Here is a 20,925-nt window from a genome sequence, read left to right on the forward strand (position 1 = left end):
TTTCTCCCGGCAATCTTGGTTCCTGCTTGTGCTTCTTCCATCCCAGTGTTTCTCATGATGTACTCTGCATAGAAGTTAAATAAGCAGGGTGACAATATACAGCCTTGACATACTCCTTTTCCTATTTGGAACCAGTCTGTTGTTCCATGTCCAGTTCTAACTGTTGCTTCCTGACCTGCATATAGGTTTCTCAAGAGGCAGGTCAGGTGGTCTGGTATTCCCATCTCTTTCAGAATTTTCCACAGTTGATTGTGATCCACACAGTCAAAGGCTTTGGCATAGTCAATAAAGCAGAAATAGATGCTTTTCTGGAACTCTCTTGCTTTTTTGATGATCCAGAGGATGTTGGCAATTTGATCTCTGGTTCCTCTGCCTTTTCTAAAACCAGCTTGAACATCTGGAATTTCATGGTTCACGTATTGCTGAAGCCTGGCTTGGAGAATTTTGAACATTATTTTACTAGCATGTGAGATGAGTGCAATTTTGTGGTAGTTTGAGCATTCTTTGGCATTGCCTTTCTTTGGGATTGGAATGAAAACTGACCTTTTCCAGTCCTGTTAATTGGGCTTAAAAAAAATGGGAAAAAAAAGCTTATAGTAACTTGTGAGAAATTATAAATTCTTCTCCCATCTCCTTCTTTTTTCTTTTCCTGTTTTCATGTGAAGAGGTGTTCTCACAGGTGCAGCCAGTCAAGGTGAGAGAAATGTATTTATGTGAGAGGATGATGTCAGTACCACTTCAAAACTTGATGCAATTGGTCAAAAAAGGCACTGTACTGACTGTAGTATGCATCTTCAATACATGAGGGGTTTTAAAATATAAGAAATAAAGACCAAACCTATACACAAAGTTTGTACATTTTAAACCAAATTTATTTTACTTGTGCTCAACTTTTTGTTTACCATTAGACAATAACTAATGAGTTTGCAATAACATGGAGAAGTCATAGAAATGTTTTTTGCATTGCTTATCATGTTATGTGCCTTAAGGCTCTTCTCTGCATCCAGAGATTATATGCCTCCCATTTAAAAATAAATTCCATGCTTCTGCATTTTATTTTCCATTTTTTTTCCTATGTAGGTGAAGTAGCATAGTTTCTGGCATTACTACCAAATGAAGTGATTTCCAGTAAGAAAAATCTTGTGCTGGAAAGAGTTCTGGGACACTTTGCCTCCTACTATTTTTGTATCATTTTGTTGAAAACTTGTTGATTTTAAACAGTGGGTGGAGAGAGACCATGAGCTCCTTTGAGGACAAGATTCATGGTTTAGTCATCTTTCTATCCTTAACTCCTAGACCATAGTAAGTCCTTGTTATTGAATGACATTCTTAATCCAATGAATGGAAGTTCACTATCTCTCTATATCTAGAATGTGAGCTTAAGAGAATCTGCTCAATGGTAGATTCTTTACATCACTAATGAAGGGAACCAGTAATGCAGACAATTAAAAAGAGCAAGTGTTCTTCCATTAGATCAAGAACAAAAACAGCCAGGTCCTTTATTATAATCAGTGATGAAAGAGGGACAATATTTTGACTGCCATCCATGGATGTTAGTGTGAAAGCCTTACTATCCACACCACTATTCATTTGTTTCATGCATTTCATTTTATTTGTTGTGGCAAAAAAAAAAAAAAAAAAAAGTGCCTTTAAAAATGTAACTTTGATTAGTGCAGATTTGGAAAAATTTAGACCAAAATGTTGTCCCTTGGACAAGGGTGTTTAAAAAGTCCCATTTGTGTATTTCTTCTGTGAGTCTGAATTGTGCTTCCATTCTGAGGAAATTACTTCATCTGGTCATTTTAGTCAAATTGCCTTGAAATTGGTCTCTTGTCAGGTACTGTTTGTGCAATATGGCTATTTAAATTAAAAAACCATGTCCTGGTGATAGAAATTATCATTAACATTAGGGTAGTAAATTGACAAAAAAAAAAAAAAAAACTTAATCAAAAGAATTAATTGAAGTGTCTTATGACTAAGTGGCAGTCAAGGAACGTACTTTCAGTGTTATGAACTTCAAACTTAATTGAACCATAATGAAAAAGAAAACAAAACTTCATTACATGAACATTGATGTCCCAACAAACCTGTCTTTGAGGGTCACTAGCAGTCTTGACTTTTTCCCCAATGTCTCCCAGAATCTTGATAAGTTTCTGCTCCTTGGAAAACTCATCCCTCAAGGCTTTTCCTGCACAGAATTGGAGTGCAGCCAATAGCTTCTGATACCAGCTTTTAAAATAAGCTTCATTCTGTGCATCCTTTAGCAGCCTGAAGGAAAGGGAGAAAAAGAATTCTTATATCTAAAGCTGATTTTTTAAAACACCTCCAGCAGGAACAATAAGTGCATTTCAGACTTATCTGTGTGATGGCTTTGGGTAGTTTAACAGTCTAGAATGGGGAAAATGTTGTCTATTTGTTGCCAGTCATCAAGTTTCATCTGATAGTTAATGAGATTCCGAGAGTGAAAAATCAATAAGAGACCCACTATTCCTCATTTCAGTTCACGATGCACTTTTTCTTCTTTCAGCCTTCTTAAGTTCTACGACAAATAACTTATCTTAAGAGCCTATTTTTGACTTATTATAATACAGACAAAGTTTTTTAAATTGTATTTAATAGTCACTATACTTAATGACGACTCAACCATCAACCCCAAGTTTTTCTGTTTTTCTTCAATAGATAATGTCCCCACACCGTCATATATCTATGTATTGCTCTTTGTTCCATCACTTCCCCTTGATTACCTGGAGGAAGATAGCAGAAAGGCAAGAACATGGTGGTTTTTTGTTGTTTCGTTTTGCTTTCAGGTATTTCTGATTCAAATCTCAGCCCTACAACTTCCAAGTAACAAGTAACTTAGGCTACTTACTTAAGCCGGTTGAGGTTAAAAAAAAAAAAAAAAGGTAATATCTCTGAACCTATAGAATTATACAGAATGCAGAAAAAGTTAATGTGATTCTAATTCAAAAGGGCTTAGCTCAAAGTATGTACTAGTCAACAAAACAGACATTAGTTCAGCTGTATCTTGCAGTCTCCCCAAGCCAACTTCCCTCACTGGCAGTCTGCTTGTGTCATGAGCACGGGAGGCACAACAGAACAAGGGAAGGACATGTGGCTGGATAATGGAACAGTGACAATTACTGGATTACTCTTTCTGCCATGTAACAATTTATATTTGCTTGAAACTAATTCCAATATGCTTCAACTTTACTTTTTATTATGCCCTAAAACACTGAAGGAAAAAAGACTGATTCCTTTAAATCTCTTTGATTGATTCTTTAATTCTTAACTTGTCTCTAGTCTTCTTCTCTTCTGAAAAAAAAAAAAAAAATTACCATTCAAGGAACTATAAGAAAGTTATGTAAAGTTTAAAAATAAAATAAAAATTAAAAAAAGAAAGTTATGAGAATGAAATGCTGAAAAAAAGGATTAAATTCCTAGGAGCCAAAATATTAATATATATATATAGATGAGTTTCATTTTGCATTCCTAATTTTGCATCTCTGCCCACTATGTATTGTGCTACAGAGTCTAAGAAACACATTATTTTCATTTGTTGTATGTTCTCTGTTCCTACACATTTAAGTTAAAAAATTAATTGAATGAATTTGCTTTTTTTTTTTTAGGAAAGGGCTTGCTCTCTTGTCATTTTTACCAAGCCAACTTATCTTCTCTCACCTCTTTGACTTTTGCAAAGGAAACGTAAACCAAGTGGAATAATAGTTCTTGTTTCTGAAAAGCATTAAAAAAACCCTCAAGGGGCTAAAGATGTATTGATGAAAATATAATCTATTGATACTTATGTTTTCAATGTAAGGAGAATAACAGACAATGAAAAAGTTTCCTACCTGCTCCTTCAATGAGATTTTGAGATTTCAGACATAATAAATGAATCATGTCATTATTTGAAGGGTCCAGGAGAATAAGAGTTGTATGAATGTGAACTGGAAAGCCTCAAATGAAAGCATCCACGTTTAAAACTTCAAGGTAGTTTCTGCAGAATGTATACCTCAGAGGGGCTTCCCCAGTGGCTCAGTGGTAAAGAATCTACCTTCAATTCAGGAGACATGGGAGACACAGGTTCTATCCTGGTATGGGGAAGATTCCCTGCAGGAGGGCATGGCACCCCAGTATTCTTGCCTGAAGAATCCCATGGACAGAGAAGCCTGGTGGGCTATAGTCCATGAGGTTGCAAAGAGTTGGAAATGACTGAAGTGACTGAGCATGTACCCATGTATACCTCAGAGATTTTCACAGTAATCTGAGGACCTCAGCAATATACAGTTGTATAGGCTACTTAGTTTTCAATAAGGTAAAGAAGTGATGGGTACGATATTTCTATATCCCATATCGATGCTTGCCAACACTCTCATACCTTTTAAATACTGAGTTACCTGTTTTTAAAGATATTATTATTTAAAACTTTTAGAACATAAATATAACTCTATTACTGCCTGACTATTACATACATGATGAAAGGTTATTCTGCACAGATGAAGTTAACTTTTTACTAAAATAATTAAAGAAAAGATATATTTTAGGAATGCGAGTATGGTCATAGGAATTGTTAAAATTGTATTGCTTGTACCCAAAATACTCTTAACCAACTTGACAGACATGAGTTTGAATAAGCTCTGGGAGTTGGTGATGGACAGGGAAGCCTGGCAAGCTGCAGTCCCCGGGGTTGCAAAGAGTTGGACATGACTGAGCGACTGAACTGAACTGAATTCTATTAGAAGTCTATTTGCTTCTCTCATAAGTGCTGGTTCAAAGAGGGGAGAAAAATCAGTCTAACTCATTGTTCGAAATAAAACAGAGCAGGGACTTCCCTGGCAGCCCAGTGGTTAAGACTCTGCTTTCCACTGCAGGGTGTGTGGGTTCAATTACTAGGTGGGGAACTAAGATCCCACTTGCCTCATGGTGAAAAACTAAAAAACATAAAGCAGAAGCAATATTGTAACAGATTCAATAAAGACTTAAAAAATGGTTCACCATCGAAAAAAAATCCTTAAAAAATAAATTAAAAAATAAAACAGGGGAGATTTGTAGAGAGATTATGTGACTGTGCTTTAAAATTTTTTAAGTGAAGAAAACTCAGTGTGTTTCATTGTGATTATTTTCCTTATAGAACATGTCTCATTCAAATTTTCATTTCTCCCATGATGACACGATCTCCTGGTTCAAGCTCTATGGGTTTTTACTCAACTTGTAAGTTTTTTTACACAGTGCAGAACTGAAATAATAGTGTGTTGTATAATGATCCTGAGAGGTCAATTAGTCTATCCCTGTGTTGTCAGGGACAATCATTTTAACTGAGGAGAGAAATTAACATGTACTTTAATTTTAATCTATTCAGAGAAAGCTGGACTATTCAATGTTGAGTGGAGGGTTACATAATTCTGTGTCAATGACCTTCACCAGCAGGAAGTGGCAAACCCATCATGTGGTATTTTTTACCTGCTGCTTCTGTTTGTAAGGCTGGAAAACAACTGGTCACTTTCCCCTGAGAATTACAGAAACTCTTTTCACAAGACACTGTCACTGGGAAAAGCAGAATTGCTTATGCCAAATTAAAAAAAAAATAATTTTTTAAAGTTCAGGTCAAGGGATTGAGAAATAGGAATAAGACTTGGTGCTGAAAGACTGGGCTCTTAAGATGCAGGCAATGTGACCACAAACTATGAGGTAAACCTCAAAATGTCAGAGACCTGTTTATCCCAGTGCCGCGAGATACAGGAGTAGTTCAACTTGATATTATTTTTTACGTGTGTCTAATGGACTGTAAGTAATGACAACATTAAAATGAGAATACATGCATAAAATCCAGCTGATTAAAGGTTTTGGTAGTGTTGAGAATGAGAGGCAAAAAACAAGAAGAGAAGCAAATATAACCCAGGTGACAGAGCATACTTGTTCTGGGATGTCATAAGGCATTTGCCTAAGTTAAGGGGATAGTGGTGAACTCATATACACAAACCCCAGCAGCATGAAATGGAGATTTTCCTTGGAAATTAGAGCTTTTCCCCATTTCTTCATGCACATCATGCTTCTGATCACGTGGTGAGTGACTTGCTGGAGCTGGAGGAAAAGGACAGCTAGTTTTCATTTCATCAGCCTACCAGCAGGACAGAACTGGCTAATCACACCAGCCCAGCTCTCCTTGCCTCATGACTCCCTTCGGTGTAGGTCTTAATTTTAGTTCTCAATAGCATGATATCCTAATCAGATGGTAAAGAATCTGCCTGCAATGCAGGAGACTCATGTTTGATCCCTGGGTCAGGAAGATCTCCTGGAAAAGGGCATGGCAACACACTCCAGTATTCTTGCTTGGAGAATGCCATGGACAGAGGAGCCTGATAGGCTACAGTCCATGGGGTCACGAGGAGTCAGACATGAATGAATGTATGAAATACACACCCACATATATATTTCCTGTGAGGGAAGAGAGGAAACAACATTTGGAAGAAAACTGAGCTACACAATGAAGATGAGTGATTTCAGGTCACTCCAGGACCTCCCCTTCCCATTGCCTCTATTGGTTTTTACTTTAGGTGGGGGTCAGGGGTGTGCTCCTAGACCATGTCTTAGTGACCACGGTTGAATTTTAGAATGCGATTATTCAAGTGTATTTATAACCCTGGGACATATAAAGGCTGAAATTCAATATTTGATATGGAATTATTAACTATAAGTTTTCAACAGTTTGTTAAAAAGTAAAAAACAATGTACCTCTTTAGTCTTTATAACTTTATTTTACTTCTAATTGGTTGAGAGATTTATTTAATATTTCCCTAAACTGAGGTACCTGATACATTTTATTGTCTTGCAAACATAACTGTTTCCTATAACTAGCTCATTTCTAGAATATTGATTTGCCCTTTCAGAAAAATAGCACTGAACTTCTTTTGAATTTTGCACATAGGGAGCATTACATGGTATAAGTCTGCTGAAATGTAATTTCTAATCAATAGTTGTTTTGCAGCCTATATTTGTCTATAAGCCACTTTGAAACATCAAGAATCAGATCAGATCAGATCAGTCGCTCAGTCCTGTCCGACTCTTTGCGACCCCATGAACCGCAGCACTCCAGACCTCCCTATCCATCACCAACTCCTGGAGTTCACCCAGACTCACATCCATCGAGTCAGTGATGCCATCCAGCCATCTCATCCTCTGTCGTCCCCTTCTCCTCCTGCCCCCAATCCCTCCCAGCATCAGAGGCTTTTCCAATGAGTCAACTCTTCGCATGAGGTGGCCAAAGTACTGGAGTTTCAGCTTTAGCATCATTCCTTCCAAAGAAATCCCAGGGCTGATCTCCTTCAGAATGGACTGGTTGGATCTCCTTGCAGTCCAAGTGACTCTCAAGAGTCTTTGCCAACACCACAGTTCAAAAGCATCAATTCTTCGGCACTCAGCCTTCTTCACAGTCCAACTCTCACATCCATACATGACCACAGGAAAAACCATAGCCTTGACTAGACGAACCTTTGTTGGCAAAATAATGTCTCTGCTTTTGAATATGCTATCTAGGTTGGTCATAACTTTCCTTCCAAGGAGTAAGCGTCTTTTAATTTCATGGCTGCAGTCATCATCTGTAGTGATTTTGGAGCCCAGAAAATAAAGTTTGACTGTTCCACTGTTTCCCCATCTATTTCCTATGAAGCGATGGGACAGGATGCCATGATCTTCGTTTTCTGAATGTTGAGCTTTAAGCCAACTTTTTCACTCTCCACTTTCACTTTCATCAAGAGGCTTTTGAGTTCCTCTTCACTTTCTGCCATAAGGGTGGTATCATCTGCATATCTGAGGTTATTGATATTTCTCCTTGCAATCTTGATTCCAGCTTGTGTTTCTTACAGTCCAGCGTTTCTCATAATGTACTCTGCATATAAGTTAAATAATCAGGGTGACAATATACAGCCTTGATGAACTCCTTTTCCTATTTGGAGCCAGTCTGTTGTTCCATGTCCAGTCCTAACTGTTGCTTCCTGATCTGCATACAAATTTCTCAAGAGGCAGATCAGGTGGTCTGGTATTCCCATCTCTTGAAGAATTTTCCACAGTTTATTGTGATCCACACAGTCAAAGGCTTTGGCATAGTCAATAAAGCAGAAATAGATGCTTTTCTGGAACTCTCTTGCTTTTTTGATGATCCAGTGGATGTTGGCAATTTGACCTCTGGTTCCTCTGCCTTTTCTCAAACCAGCTTGAACATCAGGAAGTTCACCATCCACATATTGCTGAAGCCTGGCTTGGAGAATTTTGAGCATTACTTTACTAGCATGTGAGATGAGTGCAATTGTGCGGTAGTTTGAGCATTCTTTGGCATTGCCTTTCTTTGGGATTGGAATAAAAACTGACCTTTTCCAGTCTTGTTGGCCACTGCTGAGTTTTCCAAATTTGCTGGCATATTGAGTGCAGCACTTTCACAGCATCATCTTTCAGGATTTGAAATAGCTCAACTTGAATTCCATCACCTCCACTAGCTTTGTTCGTAGTGATGCTTTCTAAGGCCCACTTGACTTCACATTCCAGGATGTCTGGCTCTAGGTCAGTGATCACACCATCGTGATTATCTGGATCATGAAGATCTTTTTTTGTACAGTTCTTCTGTGTATTCTTGCCATCTCTTCTTAATATCTTCTGCTTCTGTTAGGTCCATACCATCTCTGTCCTTTATCGAGCCCATCTTTGCATGAAATATTCCTTTGGTATCTCTGATTTTCTTGAAGAGATCCCTAGTCTTTCCCATTCTGTTGTTTTCCTCTATTTCTTTGCATTGATCGCTGAAGAAGGCTTTCTTATCTCTTTTTGCTATTCTTTGGAACTCTGCATTCAGATGTTTATCTTTCCTTTTCTCCTTTGCTTTTAGCTTCTCTTCTATTTGTAAGGCCTCCCCAGACAGCCATTTTGCTTTTTTGCATTTCTTTTCCATGGGGATGGTCTTGATTCCTGTCTCCTGTACAATATCATGAACCTCATTCCATAGTTCATCAGGCACTCTATCTATCAGATCTAGGCCCCTAAATATATTTATCACTTTCACTGTATAATCATAAGGGATTTGATTTAGGTCACACCTGAATGGTCTAGTGGTTTTCCCTACTTTCTTCAATTTAAGTCTGAATTTGGCAAGAAGGAGTTCATGGTCTGACAACAAGAATATAAAACTATTAATAAATTCAGAAGATAATGAAACACATACTCTGGAGACTGTATACATTTCTGGAACACTTAAATATATGAGAAGAGCCCCTAAGATATGAACTGACTTCATTTTATCCCCATTTTGCAATTTATGTACCAAATATTTATTACCACCTCCAAAGCAGTGTGTTCAGAATGCCATATGTTCATACTTATAATCTTTCCACTGTGTTCACACTGTGTGGTAGATTTGATTATTTTTCCCAACGCCATGCTTTCTTCTGTGAAGCTTACACAGCTACATTCTTTGCTCTGTGACTTCCAGTGTCTTCCCAGAGGCAACATCTACTTTTCCACCCCATGTCAGGATTGGTCTTGTGACTTGCTTAAGCCAGTAGGCTATGACTGGATAAAATGTATGCCCAAGTCCATGTGGATGCTTTAAATGTGCTATCATGGATTGGTTTGCCGTCTTGTACTTTCTGCCATGAGAACAGCATGTCCCTGCTGGGGGTTGGGGGTGAGGGATGGGGGTGTTCCTTCAGTGCTGGAATGAGAAGACAATGCTGAGTGGAGCTGAGCACTGCTGTGTGAAGTCCAGGGCAGCCTAGCAGAGCTATAGCAAATCTGCAGCCTGTGTGGTATAAGTGAGAAATAAATCTATTACTAAAAGCCACTGAAACTGTGGGGCTATTTGTTGATATGGTGAATATGCCAAGTTTTACACTGTCTTTTTCTTTTTTTTTGTACATTCTCACAAACAATGCATGGAGGTTCGATTTCTCCATATCTTTGCCAAAATTTACTATTGTATTTATTTTATTTTTAAACTTTACAAAATTGTATTAGTTTTGCCAAATATCGAAATGAATCCGCCACAGGTATACATGTGTTCCCCATCCTGAACCCTCCTCCCTCCTCCCTCCCCATACCATCCTTCTGGGTCGTCCCAGTGCACCAGCCCCAAGCATCCAGTATCATGCATCGAACCTGGACTGGCAACTCCTTTTTCCCTTTTCTTTGCTTTTGTTTTCATTTGTTTGTATTGCCTTTAGAATATGGAGCATATATATATATATATTTTTTTTCAGGTTTAGACTCTTTTTCTTTTTTTTTTATTCTTCCAATTTTATTTTATTTTTCAACTTTACATAATTGTATTAGTTTTGCCAAATATCAAAATGAATCCGCCACAGGTATACATGTGTTCCCCATTCCGAACCCTCCTCCCTCCTCCCTCCCCATACCATTAATCTCTCCAATGTTAGCCCTGAGGATGCTCTGGGGGCAAATCTAATTAATGAAAATAAACAAAGGAGGCAAGTCTGGTGAAATAGATGGGTGATCAATTTGAGTACACAATTTTAGATTAAAAAATTATAAAAGTTATAAAAATGACTTTCTTTAATGGATCACTCAGTCAGTTCAGTCTTTCAGTCATGTCTGATTCTTTGTGACCCATGGACTGCAGACCCAGGCTTCCCTGTCCATCACCAACTCACAGAGCTTGCTCAAACTCATGTCCATTGAGTCAGTGATTCCATTCAGCCATCTCATCCTCTGTCATCCCCTTCTCCTCCTGCCTTCAATCTTCCCCAGCCTCAGGATCTTTTGTAATGAGTCAGTTCTTCACATCAGGTGGCCAAAGTATTGGAGCTTCAGCTTCAGCATCATCATCAATGAATATTCAGGACTGATTTCCTTTAGAATTGACTGGTTTGATTTTATGGATCATAAAAAGCCCAAAAGAGTACTTAAAAAAATGATTTGATATGGTTCATTTGGACATGTATATTCTATTATATTACTAGAATTTTATTGTTATTTTATTACTACTAACATACTTTTTGACTCATTTAGAGTATGAACAGGCCTAGGTACCATCTGCTGTTTTGTCCAGCCCAAGTGTCTGAATATCTAATAGGAGATTCTCTCTGAGTAAAAATGCACTAATGAGTGCAACAGGGCAATGACAAAATCTTTTGACTTATATATATTACAGGACTAGACAAATCTAACACACTACTAGATGAAGGGTCTGATGGTTGAGGACAGTGAGGGAGGCATTAAACGTAGCTGCTTGAGAAACTGAGCTCTGCTAATGGCGACAGCTGGAAGAATGCAATGGCTGAATTGGGAGGGTTTTGGAGGAGAAAGCATCTATCTATATTAGCGTGCTTAATGGAACTTCCTTTATTGCTCTGGAGTTGGTGATCAAGACCTAAGATTAAAGGAAAGAGACAACAGTTATCCTATGCTTTAACAATAGCCAAAGGAGTGACTGGAAGTCAGAGAACTCTACAGGGTTTATTGGGAGATGGCCAAAATGGCTATGACACACCAAGCACCATCTCCCCTACTGGGCTTTATATTTTCAAGTGGGGTTCAAGGAAAGGGGCTGTTTGAGAGTCATGAGTCATCAGCTTAGTGAGGATAGAGTGGATCTGCTATTCCCACTCATCCCTGCAAAATCTAGTGAAGAGGGAAGTTCAAGGATAGCCATTTATTCAGATATGTGCAAGAATGGGAGACTATTGCCTCATTTTCAGGTTAACTGTCTGTGCTAAAAGAGGGTTTGTTGATTTTCCCTGGGGATGTCAATAGGGAAGAGAGTGCAACGCTAGGATGGAAAAACAGGATAGCAAAGGAGCAGCCTGTACTCCTGCACCCTAACTGGCAAAGCAAGCATGTGTGAGTTTCTCAAGGTTCAGATAAACACAAGGCAGGTAATTAAATGTGATCCCACTCCTTGTGTTGGTTCCTCAGTCATGTCCAGCTCTTTGCGACCCCATGGACTATAGCCTACCAGGCTCCTCTGTCCATGGAATTCTCCAGGGGATCTTGCCCATCCAGGGGTTGAACCTGAGTCTCCCACATTGCAGGCAGATTCTTTACCATTTGAGTCACCAAAGGCTCAGCCAAAGGAAAATCTCCTAATGGGAAATCCTGCAAGGCTGGAACTCACTCACATGAGGGAGCCAGCTTTGACACGGAATCCACAGTGGGCCTTGATGGAGAATCAGAGATCACAGACAGAAACTGTACTTTCTTGCCTCAATGAATGTGAGGGTCACTCTTTCTCTTTTCCCCCCACTCCACATCAAGAAAAGCAAGAACCAGAAGACAGAGAGAAGAGGAGTGAAACAGCAGGTAATATTCTCCACCCACCACAAGTCCCCCAGGCTAAAACTTGGGGGTGCGAGAGAATGAGGAGGAAGTGTATGCTAAATTGGAGAAGAAAATTAAGTTTCAAATTGGACAAAACTGGTGAAGAGGTTTTTTTTTTTTTTTTCTATCTAAAAGTGACCTAGGCAACTGTGAAATCTACCCTGGCTTTAATTAGGAAATTCGAAAAGGAAGAGTAGTATTTTCAAAATAATAAAAAGTTTTATTGGAGATCTACCAATACCAGGCTCAGCCAGTTTAAAGAAAACTAAGCAAGACAATTAAACATCTTTGAGTCAGTGGAGAACTTCAGGAAATGCACTGACTGTACTGCATGAGAGAAAATGTCTCAAAATGCAGAGTAAAAACTGGGGAGTCTTATCTCTTAATTTTCAGAGAGTTGGCTGGAATTTCTCTCTTTGCCTTTCTTCATCCCCTTCAACCACTGACTGCTCTTTTAGAGCACTGCTGATTTTGGGTTCCTTTGTGGATGACTGTCATGAAGCACAGAATTGTATTCAAGAAATCAAAGTTGTTTCATCAAGAAATAGGATATTAATACTTCATATATGTGTACATATAGGTGTATATTTACTACTATAATTGATATTTTATCATCATATCAAAATCTTTTAACAGTTATGACCAGTTGCATAATTATAAGCTTAAATGGTATTTTTCTGAGCAAAAGTTAGCCATAAATGGTACCCAGTTTATATACACACTTGTAATTAGGATGACGCTTACACAGCAGTGTTGCTCTCTTAGGATCATCTGGAAGCTATGAAGGAAAGAAAAAAACAAAAAACAACAACTATGCTGAGCAGGTAAGTTCCCCTGAGGAGATTCTTGAATCTATAATTAGAAATCAGAGCCCTTTCTGCTCATCTTGCTGAGGGACATGGTCAACTTGGGAGATGTTATCGCTGCTGTTTAGTAGCTAAGTTGTGTCTGACTCTTTGTGACCCCAAGGCTTATAGCCCGCCAGGTTCCTCTCTCCATGGGATTTCCCATGCAAGAATACTGGAGGGGGTTGCTATTTCCTTCTCCAGGGCATCTTCCCAACCTAGGGATGGAGCCCATGTCTCCTGCTTGGCAAGTAGATTCTTTACCACTGAGCCACTTGGAAAGCCCAACTTGGGAGATTAAGGTAAATAAATAAAACTCTTTCCAATCCACTCACAGGTATTCCTATGTTCACATGTCTAACACACTGAATGATGTGATGTCAGAGAGCAGAAACTCTGTCATCCTCCTCTCATTCCAACACACTTTATGCTTTAGTGTTATTTTATTCAAATCACTTTCCTTAATTGAGCACCAAGCTGTGAATGGCTATCAGTGACCTCTCTCGGTCCCCACTGTTATACTCCATATGTACTTATAATTCTAAAACAAAACAGGCAGAATTTTGGCCCTGGGCACACTTTAGAATACGAGCTAGCCTTCAATGAGGCCCTCCTGTATTACATTTCCCTTTCTTCTCATTCTGGTTTTCTCCTGTCCCTGACCCTCAAGATTCATACTGCTTCTGCTGCTCTTCCTTTGCCAGAAACTACCTAGCCCTGCTCTCCCCTGTTGTGTCCTGGGGTCCCAATTACTCCTTGTTTTTCTTACTCCAAACATGGTATCTCTCACTTCAAATTACACTCATATTTTTAGAGAATAATATCACATTAGTGTAGAGCTGAACTGCACTTTGAGATAAGCCCTCCCACCCATCGCATTTATTAGGTGAGGAAACGGGAACATTAAGGGACTTGCCTACGATCCTTATGATGAGAACACTGCGTTCTTAACAGGCTCTTTCCACAGCACCATAGTTTGTGTCTGTTATGGACCAAATATTTGTGTCTCCCCAAAATTTGTATGTTTAAGCTTTAACTCTAAATGCGATGATACTGGAGGTGGGACCTTTGGGAGGTGATTAAGCTTAGATAAGGTCACGAGAGTGGAGTAATATAATTAGATTACTGCCTTTATAAGAAGAGAAGACTGGAGCTCTGCCATGTGAGGACACTGAGAAGGTGTCCGGTATCCATCCAAGAGCCAGGAAGAGGACACTTATGGGGGACTGAAATTGGCCAGCACCTCAATCTTGGACTTCCCAGCCTCCAGACTGTGAGAAATAAATTTACATTGTTTAAGGCACACAGTCTGTTATTTTTTAACTGCTGCTACTGCTGCTAAGTCGCTTCAGTCATGTCCGGCACTGTGTGACCCCATAGACGGCAGCCCACCAGGCTCCCCCATCCCTGAGATCCTCCAGGCAAGAATACTGGAGTGGGTTGCCATTTCCTTCTCCAATGCATGAAAGTGAAAAGTGAAAGTGAAGTCGCTCAGTCATGTCTGACTCTTAGCGACCCCATGGACTGCAGCTCACCAGGCTCCTCTGTCCATGGGATTCGCCAGGCAAGAGTACTGGAGTGGGGTGCCATCGCCTTCTCCTTTGTAACTGCAGCCTGAGCTGATTAACACAGTGTCCTAAAAACCATTAAAACACAACTTGGAAGACGATTTTATGCTTGCATCACCTCTGGCAAGAAACTTAATGCTTTAGCTCTTCACTTTCCTATTCTGTAAAATGTTGGAGTTTGTGAGGTTCTGTTAAGATACCTTCCAGCTCTAGGGCTCCATGACTTTAATACTTAATGAACTTACCCAACATCTACACCAGGCATTTCCTAAGCATTTCCGGTAGCTCTGTTAGGTAATTCTCACAGGCGCTCCAAGTAACGTGATTCCCTCGATTTTACAGAGGATATTACAGTTTACAAAGACCCAATAACTTGCCCAAAGTTATTGGATAATTGGGTGACAATGCCCAAAGTCACCCAATCTGTAGACCAGGGATTCAAATGCAAGTGTATCAGACTCCAGAGCCCTTGCCCTTCATCATCACCTTGTATCATCACCTTGTGATATCCTAACACAGGTACCAGCTGATGATTTACTCTGAGACTAACAACGATGGCTCAGCGGGTAAAGAATCCACATGCAATGCAGGAAACACAGTAGGTGCATGTTCGATCCCCAGGTTGGGAAGATTCCCTGGAGGAGGAATGCCAACCCACTCCAGTATTCTTGCCTTAAGAAAAATCCCATGGAGAGAGGAGCCTGCTGAGCTACAGTCTATGGGATTGCAGAGAGTCAGACACGACTGAGCACAGGAACGGAGTACACAATTGAAGAATTCTCTTCTTGCCGCTTTCTAATTATGTTTTTCTTTAACATCTTTTACTTACTGTTTTGTAACCCTTAGAAGTGTCATGCTTTCCAGGTTGACTTCTTTCTTTCCAAAGTTCCTCATTTAATTTTGTCCTGCTCTGTGTAAGCTCCCTGGCAAAAACCACCAAACGATGTTAATAATATTTTCCTTTCTGCTTCTATTAATAACATTTTTTGAACTTTTAAAGAAGAGCTTGTTAACCTAAACATATTTTCACGTGAAATACTTACAAACAAGAATACTTTTCTCTTCCCTACCTAGTCAGTAAAAAGAATAGGATATGTGGATCTACCTTGATAATGCAGGTAATACACTCACCTATGCTCTGTCCTTCCTCACTTGAGAAAGAGAGACCAGCACCACAGTTTCAAATGATTTGGATTTTCATGGTTTATTTATACAAGTGGTGGTGCTGGGTGAGGCTAGCTAGGAGAGTGGAGGGAAAAGATGCTGAATTGAAAATAACACTCATTGCACTTGGGAACCTATAAAATCCTGATGAATTGTGTGGACACAACCCGTGTGCCTTGAACTACCCACCTTAACTTGGTCTGTGGTTCCAAATAAATGCCAAGCTGTGGCAGAAGAGAAATGGGGAGTCATTACCAATAGCACATGTGCTAAAATAAAATAAATTCTACTTGACAAATAATTAGTGTTCAAATCCATGCCTGTGGAGTTTTAAACTAGTCCAATAGATGTCTACATTTTCCCTTACTTATATTTTAAAATATGGTTCTGAACTGAGTTTCTAAACTCAGCCTTTTTGTTTTCTTTTTCTATATATATATATATATTTTTTTTTTTTCTGAATACATGTATAGTTACTTTAAAGGCCAGGTAAGCACATTTTTCATAAAGCTTCCTTCACAAAAATTTTTTAACGGCAAAGCAATTCCTTTGCTATATGAATGTTTCATAAGAACAGCAACCTAATAATAAAAATCCTCTTTACCATTCAGCCTTTTGTTCTTGCATAGCCCTCTGGTGAAAGTTGGATAATCATTACACTGTGCAGTGAGCAAGTCATGTGTTTGAACACAGCCAGAGGGGCTGGTTTACAAGGCTAAAGGCAAAGCTGGCTTTGAAATACCCTGCTTCCCCAGAACCCAAACGCATCAGAACCCCAGTTTCAAGTCACAGCTGGGGTGGTTGCTTCACCCTTCATCCTTCAGAGGCACAAATAGCGTGGTTTATTCTGTGAAGGTATTAAAGGTTCCCTGGGAGGCTATCTATAAGATTTGGAGCTGTGTTTGATGTCCTGAGAAAATTTCTGGGACATTCTTGCTCAGCATCATGAAAGAGTGTGTTCCCTGAAGTCGGCAAGCAGTTTAATCCTGTTCCTTTTGGAAATTCAATAAAGCCTTAGAGGTGTTCCAGGAGGTATCCAACCTACCTGGTTAATTTTCTGTTGATTTAGGTGATGTTGTTGTTGTTTTGTTGCTGTGGTTCAGATTGTATTTGCCAGGCAGGGGTAACTGTCCGGTCCACCATACTGTATGATTGCGGGAAGAGTACTAAGCCTTTTCCATCTCTCATGCTCTCTGTATGCACAAGTAACTTAGAGGTTCCAACCTTAGTCTTCCCATCTCTAAAATGATAATAATGAGTATCCTGTCATCAGATCTATGTGTCTGTTATGGACTGAATTGTGTTCCCTGAATTCTTATGTGGAAGCCCTAACTCCCAATGCCACTGTCTTCGGAGACAGGCCTTTAAGGAAGTAACTAAGATTAAATGGGGTCATAAGAGTGTGTAGGACTAGGGTTTGTATAAGAAGAGGAAGAGATGCCAGGTAAGTGTTCACACAGAAAAATGGCCATGTGAGAACCCAGTAAGAAGGTGGGCTGTCTGGAAGCCAGAAAGTCTGTTTTTAGCTCTTACCAGTAACCAATGCTTAAGTACCTTGATCTTGGACTTCCAGCCTCCAGAACTGGGAGAAACTTAATTTTTAATGTTCTAGCCACCTAGTCTCTGGTACTCTGATTTGGCAGCCCTAGCAGACTGTAAGACAGTTTCCAATCTAGAAGTCATTTTTCCAATTCAGACCTGCATGTTCATCTATCTACAAGATATGATTCTCAAATTTTCTTAAGGCATCTTAACCTTGAGGGTGAAGAAATCAAGAAGTGATAGTCAATCAGTTGTGTCTGACTCTTTGCAACCCCCTGAACTTCAGCCCACCAGGATCCTCTGTCCATGGAATTCTCCAGGCAAGAATACTAGAGTGGGTTGCCATACCCTCCTCCAGGGGATCTTCCCAACCCAGGGATCAAACGCAGGTCTCCTGTAATGAAGGCAGATTTTTTTTACTGTCTTAACCATTACATGACTAATTTCATCATTATTCCTCTCAATGCCTACTTCTTTACCTGAATTACTTTACCACAAAGAGAATGGTCAGCCATCCATCACCTGAACTAAAAATGAGACATGATTCTTCTCTTATCCTCATCCCAACATCAAATCTGTTACCATGTGTCATTATGTTTACCATTTAAATAGCTCTCAAATCTAATTCCTTCTCTCTGCTCGGACTGACAGCATTTAATTGAGGTCTTAATTACCTTAATCTACTGGTACTTGATTTTCGCACCACCTGCATTTTTACTTTTCTACCTCAAATTAGTTCTCTACTTAGTCTAATAAGTCCTGTTCTAAAAGTCCTGTGATTAAAACCCATATAGCCTCAGGATAAAATATAAAATCCTTAGTATGAACAGACAGGGCACTTGATAGTTTAGCTCCTCCACATCTTAAAGGCTTGTCTCTGATTTGCATTCATGTTTTTCCATTCCCAAACACAAAGTGCTACTTATAATAAGTTGAATCTTCTGTTTTCACAGGTTAGAATGCTTTTGCACTGCACCAACCCGTGTCTGAAAAGATATTTCAGTATGCCAATATCTGTTTGTCCTTTAATGTTTAACTTAATTGGCATCTTTTCTGAAAAAAATCTTTCTTAATTTTTTTCCAATCTTGGGCATATGTTCAGTCTTCTCTCTGTAAAGATGAAGTATTTTCCCATATCCATTATTCTTGTAACACTACCTGTTTTTTTTTTTTATGGTGTTTTAATTGCTTATTTTTTTTTATCTCTCCTACTAGACTTTAAGTTCTTTTTTAAATGTAATTTTATTGGAGTAGAAAGTTTCTAATTGTGACAGCAGCCAGTCAACGGGCTAGCGCTGTCACTTCAGTAGTGTCCGACTCTTTAAGACCCCATAAGCTGTAGCCTGCCGGGTTCCTCTGTCCATGGGAATCTCCAGGCAAGAATACTGGAGTGGGTTGCCATTTCCTCCTCCAGGAGATTCTATACAGTATTATACAGTAATGTTCACAAAAGTATAACCATGTGTACAAGATACATGCACATGAAAATGTACACTGAACATGTGAACTAACTTACGTGATTGGATATGAGAACACATATTCTCATCTTTGAAAGTTTGCAACTTGAAGGTTCAAATGGAGGGGACTTACTGTTCTTAATTAGACAGACTTAGCTGAGGAGGCTCATATTGAAAATGCATCACTGGGAAAGGTACCTGAGCTAAGAGGCAGGTAATCTGTAGGGAAGATATCTTGCAAAGCACTTTTCTATTAGATAAGCCATGCCATTTTAGAATTGGAATTTCCTATATCTCAGAGGAAAAAAAAATATAAATGTAAACATCTATTTCTGCTTTATTGACTGTGCCAAAGCCTTTGACTGTGTGGATCACAATAAACTGTGGAAAATTCTGAAAGAGATAGGAATACCAGATAGGAATACCAGACCATCTGACCTGCTTCTTGAGAAATTTGTATGCAGGTCAGGAAGCAACAGTTAGAACTGGACATGGAACAACAGACTGGCTCCAAATAGGAAAAGGAGTACATCGAGGCTATATATCGTCACCCTGCTTATGTAACTTATATGCAGAGTACATCATGAGAAATGCTGGGCTGGAGGAAGCACAAGGTGAAATCAAGATTGCTGGGAGAAATCTCAATAACCTCAGATACGCAGATGACACCACCCTTATGGCAGAAAGTGAAGAAGAACTAAAGAGCCTCTTGATGAAAGTGAAAGAGGAGAGTGAAAAAGTTGGCTTAAAGTTCAACATTCAGAAAACTAAGATCACGGCATCCGGTCCCATCACTTCATGGCAAATAGATGGGGAAACAGTGGAAACAGTGGCTGGCTTTATTTTTCTGGGCTCCAAAATCACTACAGATGGTGACTGCAGCCATGAAATTAAAAGATGCTTACTCCTGGGAAGGAAAATTATGACAAACCTAGACAGCATATTAAAAAGCAGAGATATTACTTTGCCAACAAAGGTCCATCTAGTCAAGGCTATGGTTTTTCCAGTAGTCATGTATGGATGTGAGAGTTGGACTATAAAGAAAGCTGAGCGCCAAAAAATTGATGCTTTTGAACTGTCATGTTGGAGAAGACTCTTGAGAGTCCCTTGGACTGCAAGGAGAGCCAACCAGTCCATCCTAAAGGAGGTCAGTCCTGGGTGTACATTGGAAGGACTGATGTTGAAGCTGAAACTCCAATACTTTGGCCATCTGATGTGAAGAACTGACTCATTTGAAAAGACCCTGATGCTGGGAAAGATTGAGGGCAGGAGGAGAAGGGGACGACAGAGGATGAGATGGTTGGATGGCATCACTGACTCAATGGACATGAGTTTGGGTAAACTCCGGGAGTTAGTGATGGACAGGGAGGCCTGGTGTGCTGCAGTTCATGGGGTCGAAAAGAGTCGGACACGACTGAGTGACTGAACTGACCTGAACTGAGGAAAACAGTACTATAGATTTGTGTGCAAGAATGTGTCCGTGTGGGAGGGTGGATCTATTTAGGTGAGTAATCAGAGCATTTATTTCCAAGGAATTTCCAAATGCTTGTTGTATGATACTTAAATCGCATGTTAAAAAAGAAATGTTGGTGCAAAAAAAGTCAGATCCTAAAATTTCATCTTAAGTATGTGAGTAGTTATAATAATTAAAAAAAATTTTATCTACCCAAGTTAATATAGCCTGTAACAACCTAAGGGTGGTTTTTATTCCTACTGTTATCCTTCAGGGGGCCTCCAAGTCTTTTCTACTTTGGACCACCAAATTGTCTAGTTCTCTATGGGACTGTCCGTTCATAATTTGTCCTTGAAGAAAAGCTTCAGAAGCTTGCTTTAATGAGACTCTTTAGTTACCCCAGAAATCAACAGTGGAGTTTGGATGATAGTGCTCTAAGGGCAGATAACAAAAATTGCTTTAGACAAAAGTGGTTGAGAACTTTCTTCTTTTTAATGACACACACATTAAAAAAAAAAAAAAAAGAATAAGTGGTTTACTGTTCACATTTCTTAGGGAATGACATTTACTTTTAGCTAGGA

The 20,925-nt window shown here is 39.3% G+C and overlaps 1 protein-coding gene across 12 annotated transcripts in view; it reads right to left on the reverse strand.

Moving 5' to 3' along the window:
- The window catches only part of PIK3C2G (phosphatidylinositol-4-phosphate 3-kinase catalytic subunit type 2 gamma), a 651,449-nt gene that overhangs the window by 200,037 nt on the left and 430,487 nt on the right, over window positions 1-20,925 (reverse strand). For 10 of the 12 annotated variants that reach the window (XM_086401881.1, XM_086401878.1, XM_086401882.1 and 7 more), the window contains one exon: window positions 2,088-2,268. In XM_086401881.1, the coding sequence (XP_086258007.1) occupies window positions 2,088-2,268 (181 nt within the window). Of the gene's footprint in view, window positions 1-2,087; window positions 2,269-10,425; window positions 11,369-17,543; window positions 17,829-20,925 lie in introns of those variants that run through there. The other 2 variants (XM_086401889.1, XM_086401888.1) reach the window with 2 other exon arrangements.

Source organism: Bos grunniens, chromosome 5 (genome assembly GCF_055505025.1).
Source record: "Bos grunniens cultivar Pamir isolate PY7600 chromosome 5, Bosgru_T2T1.0, whole genome shotgun sequence".
In the NCBI taxonomy this organism is placed as follows: Eukaryota; Metazoa; Chordata; class Mammalia; order Artiodactyla; family Bovidae; genus Bos; species Bos grunniens.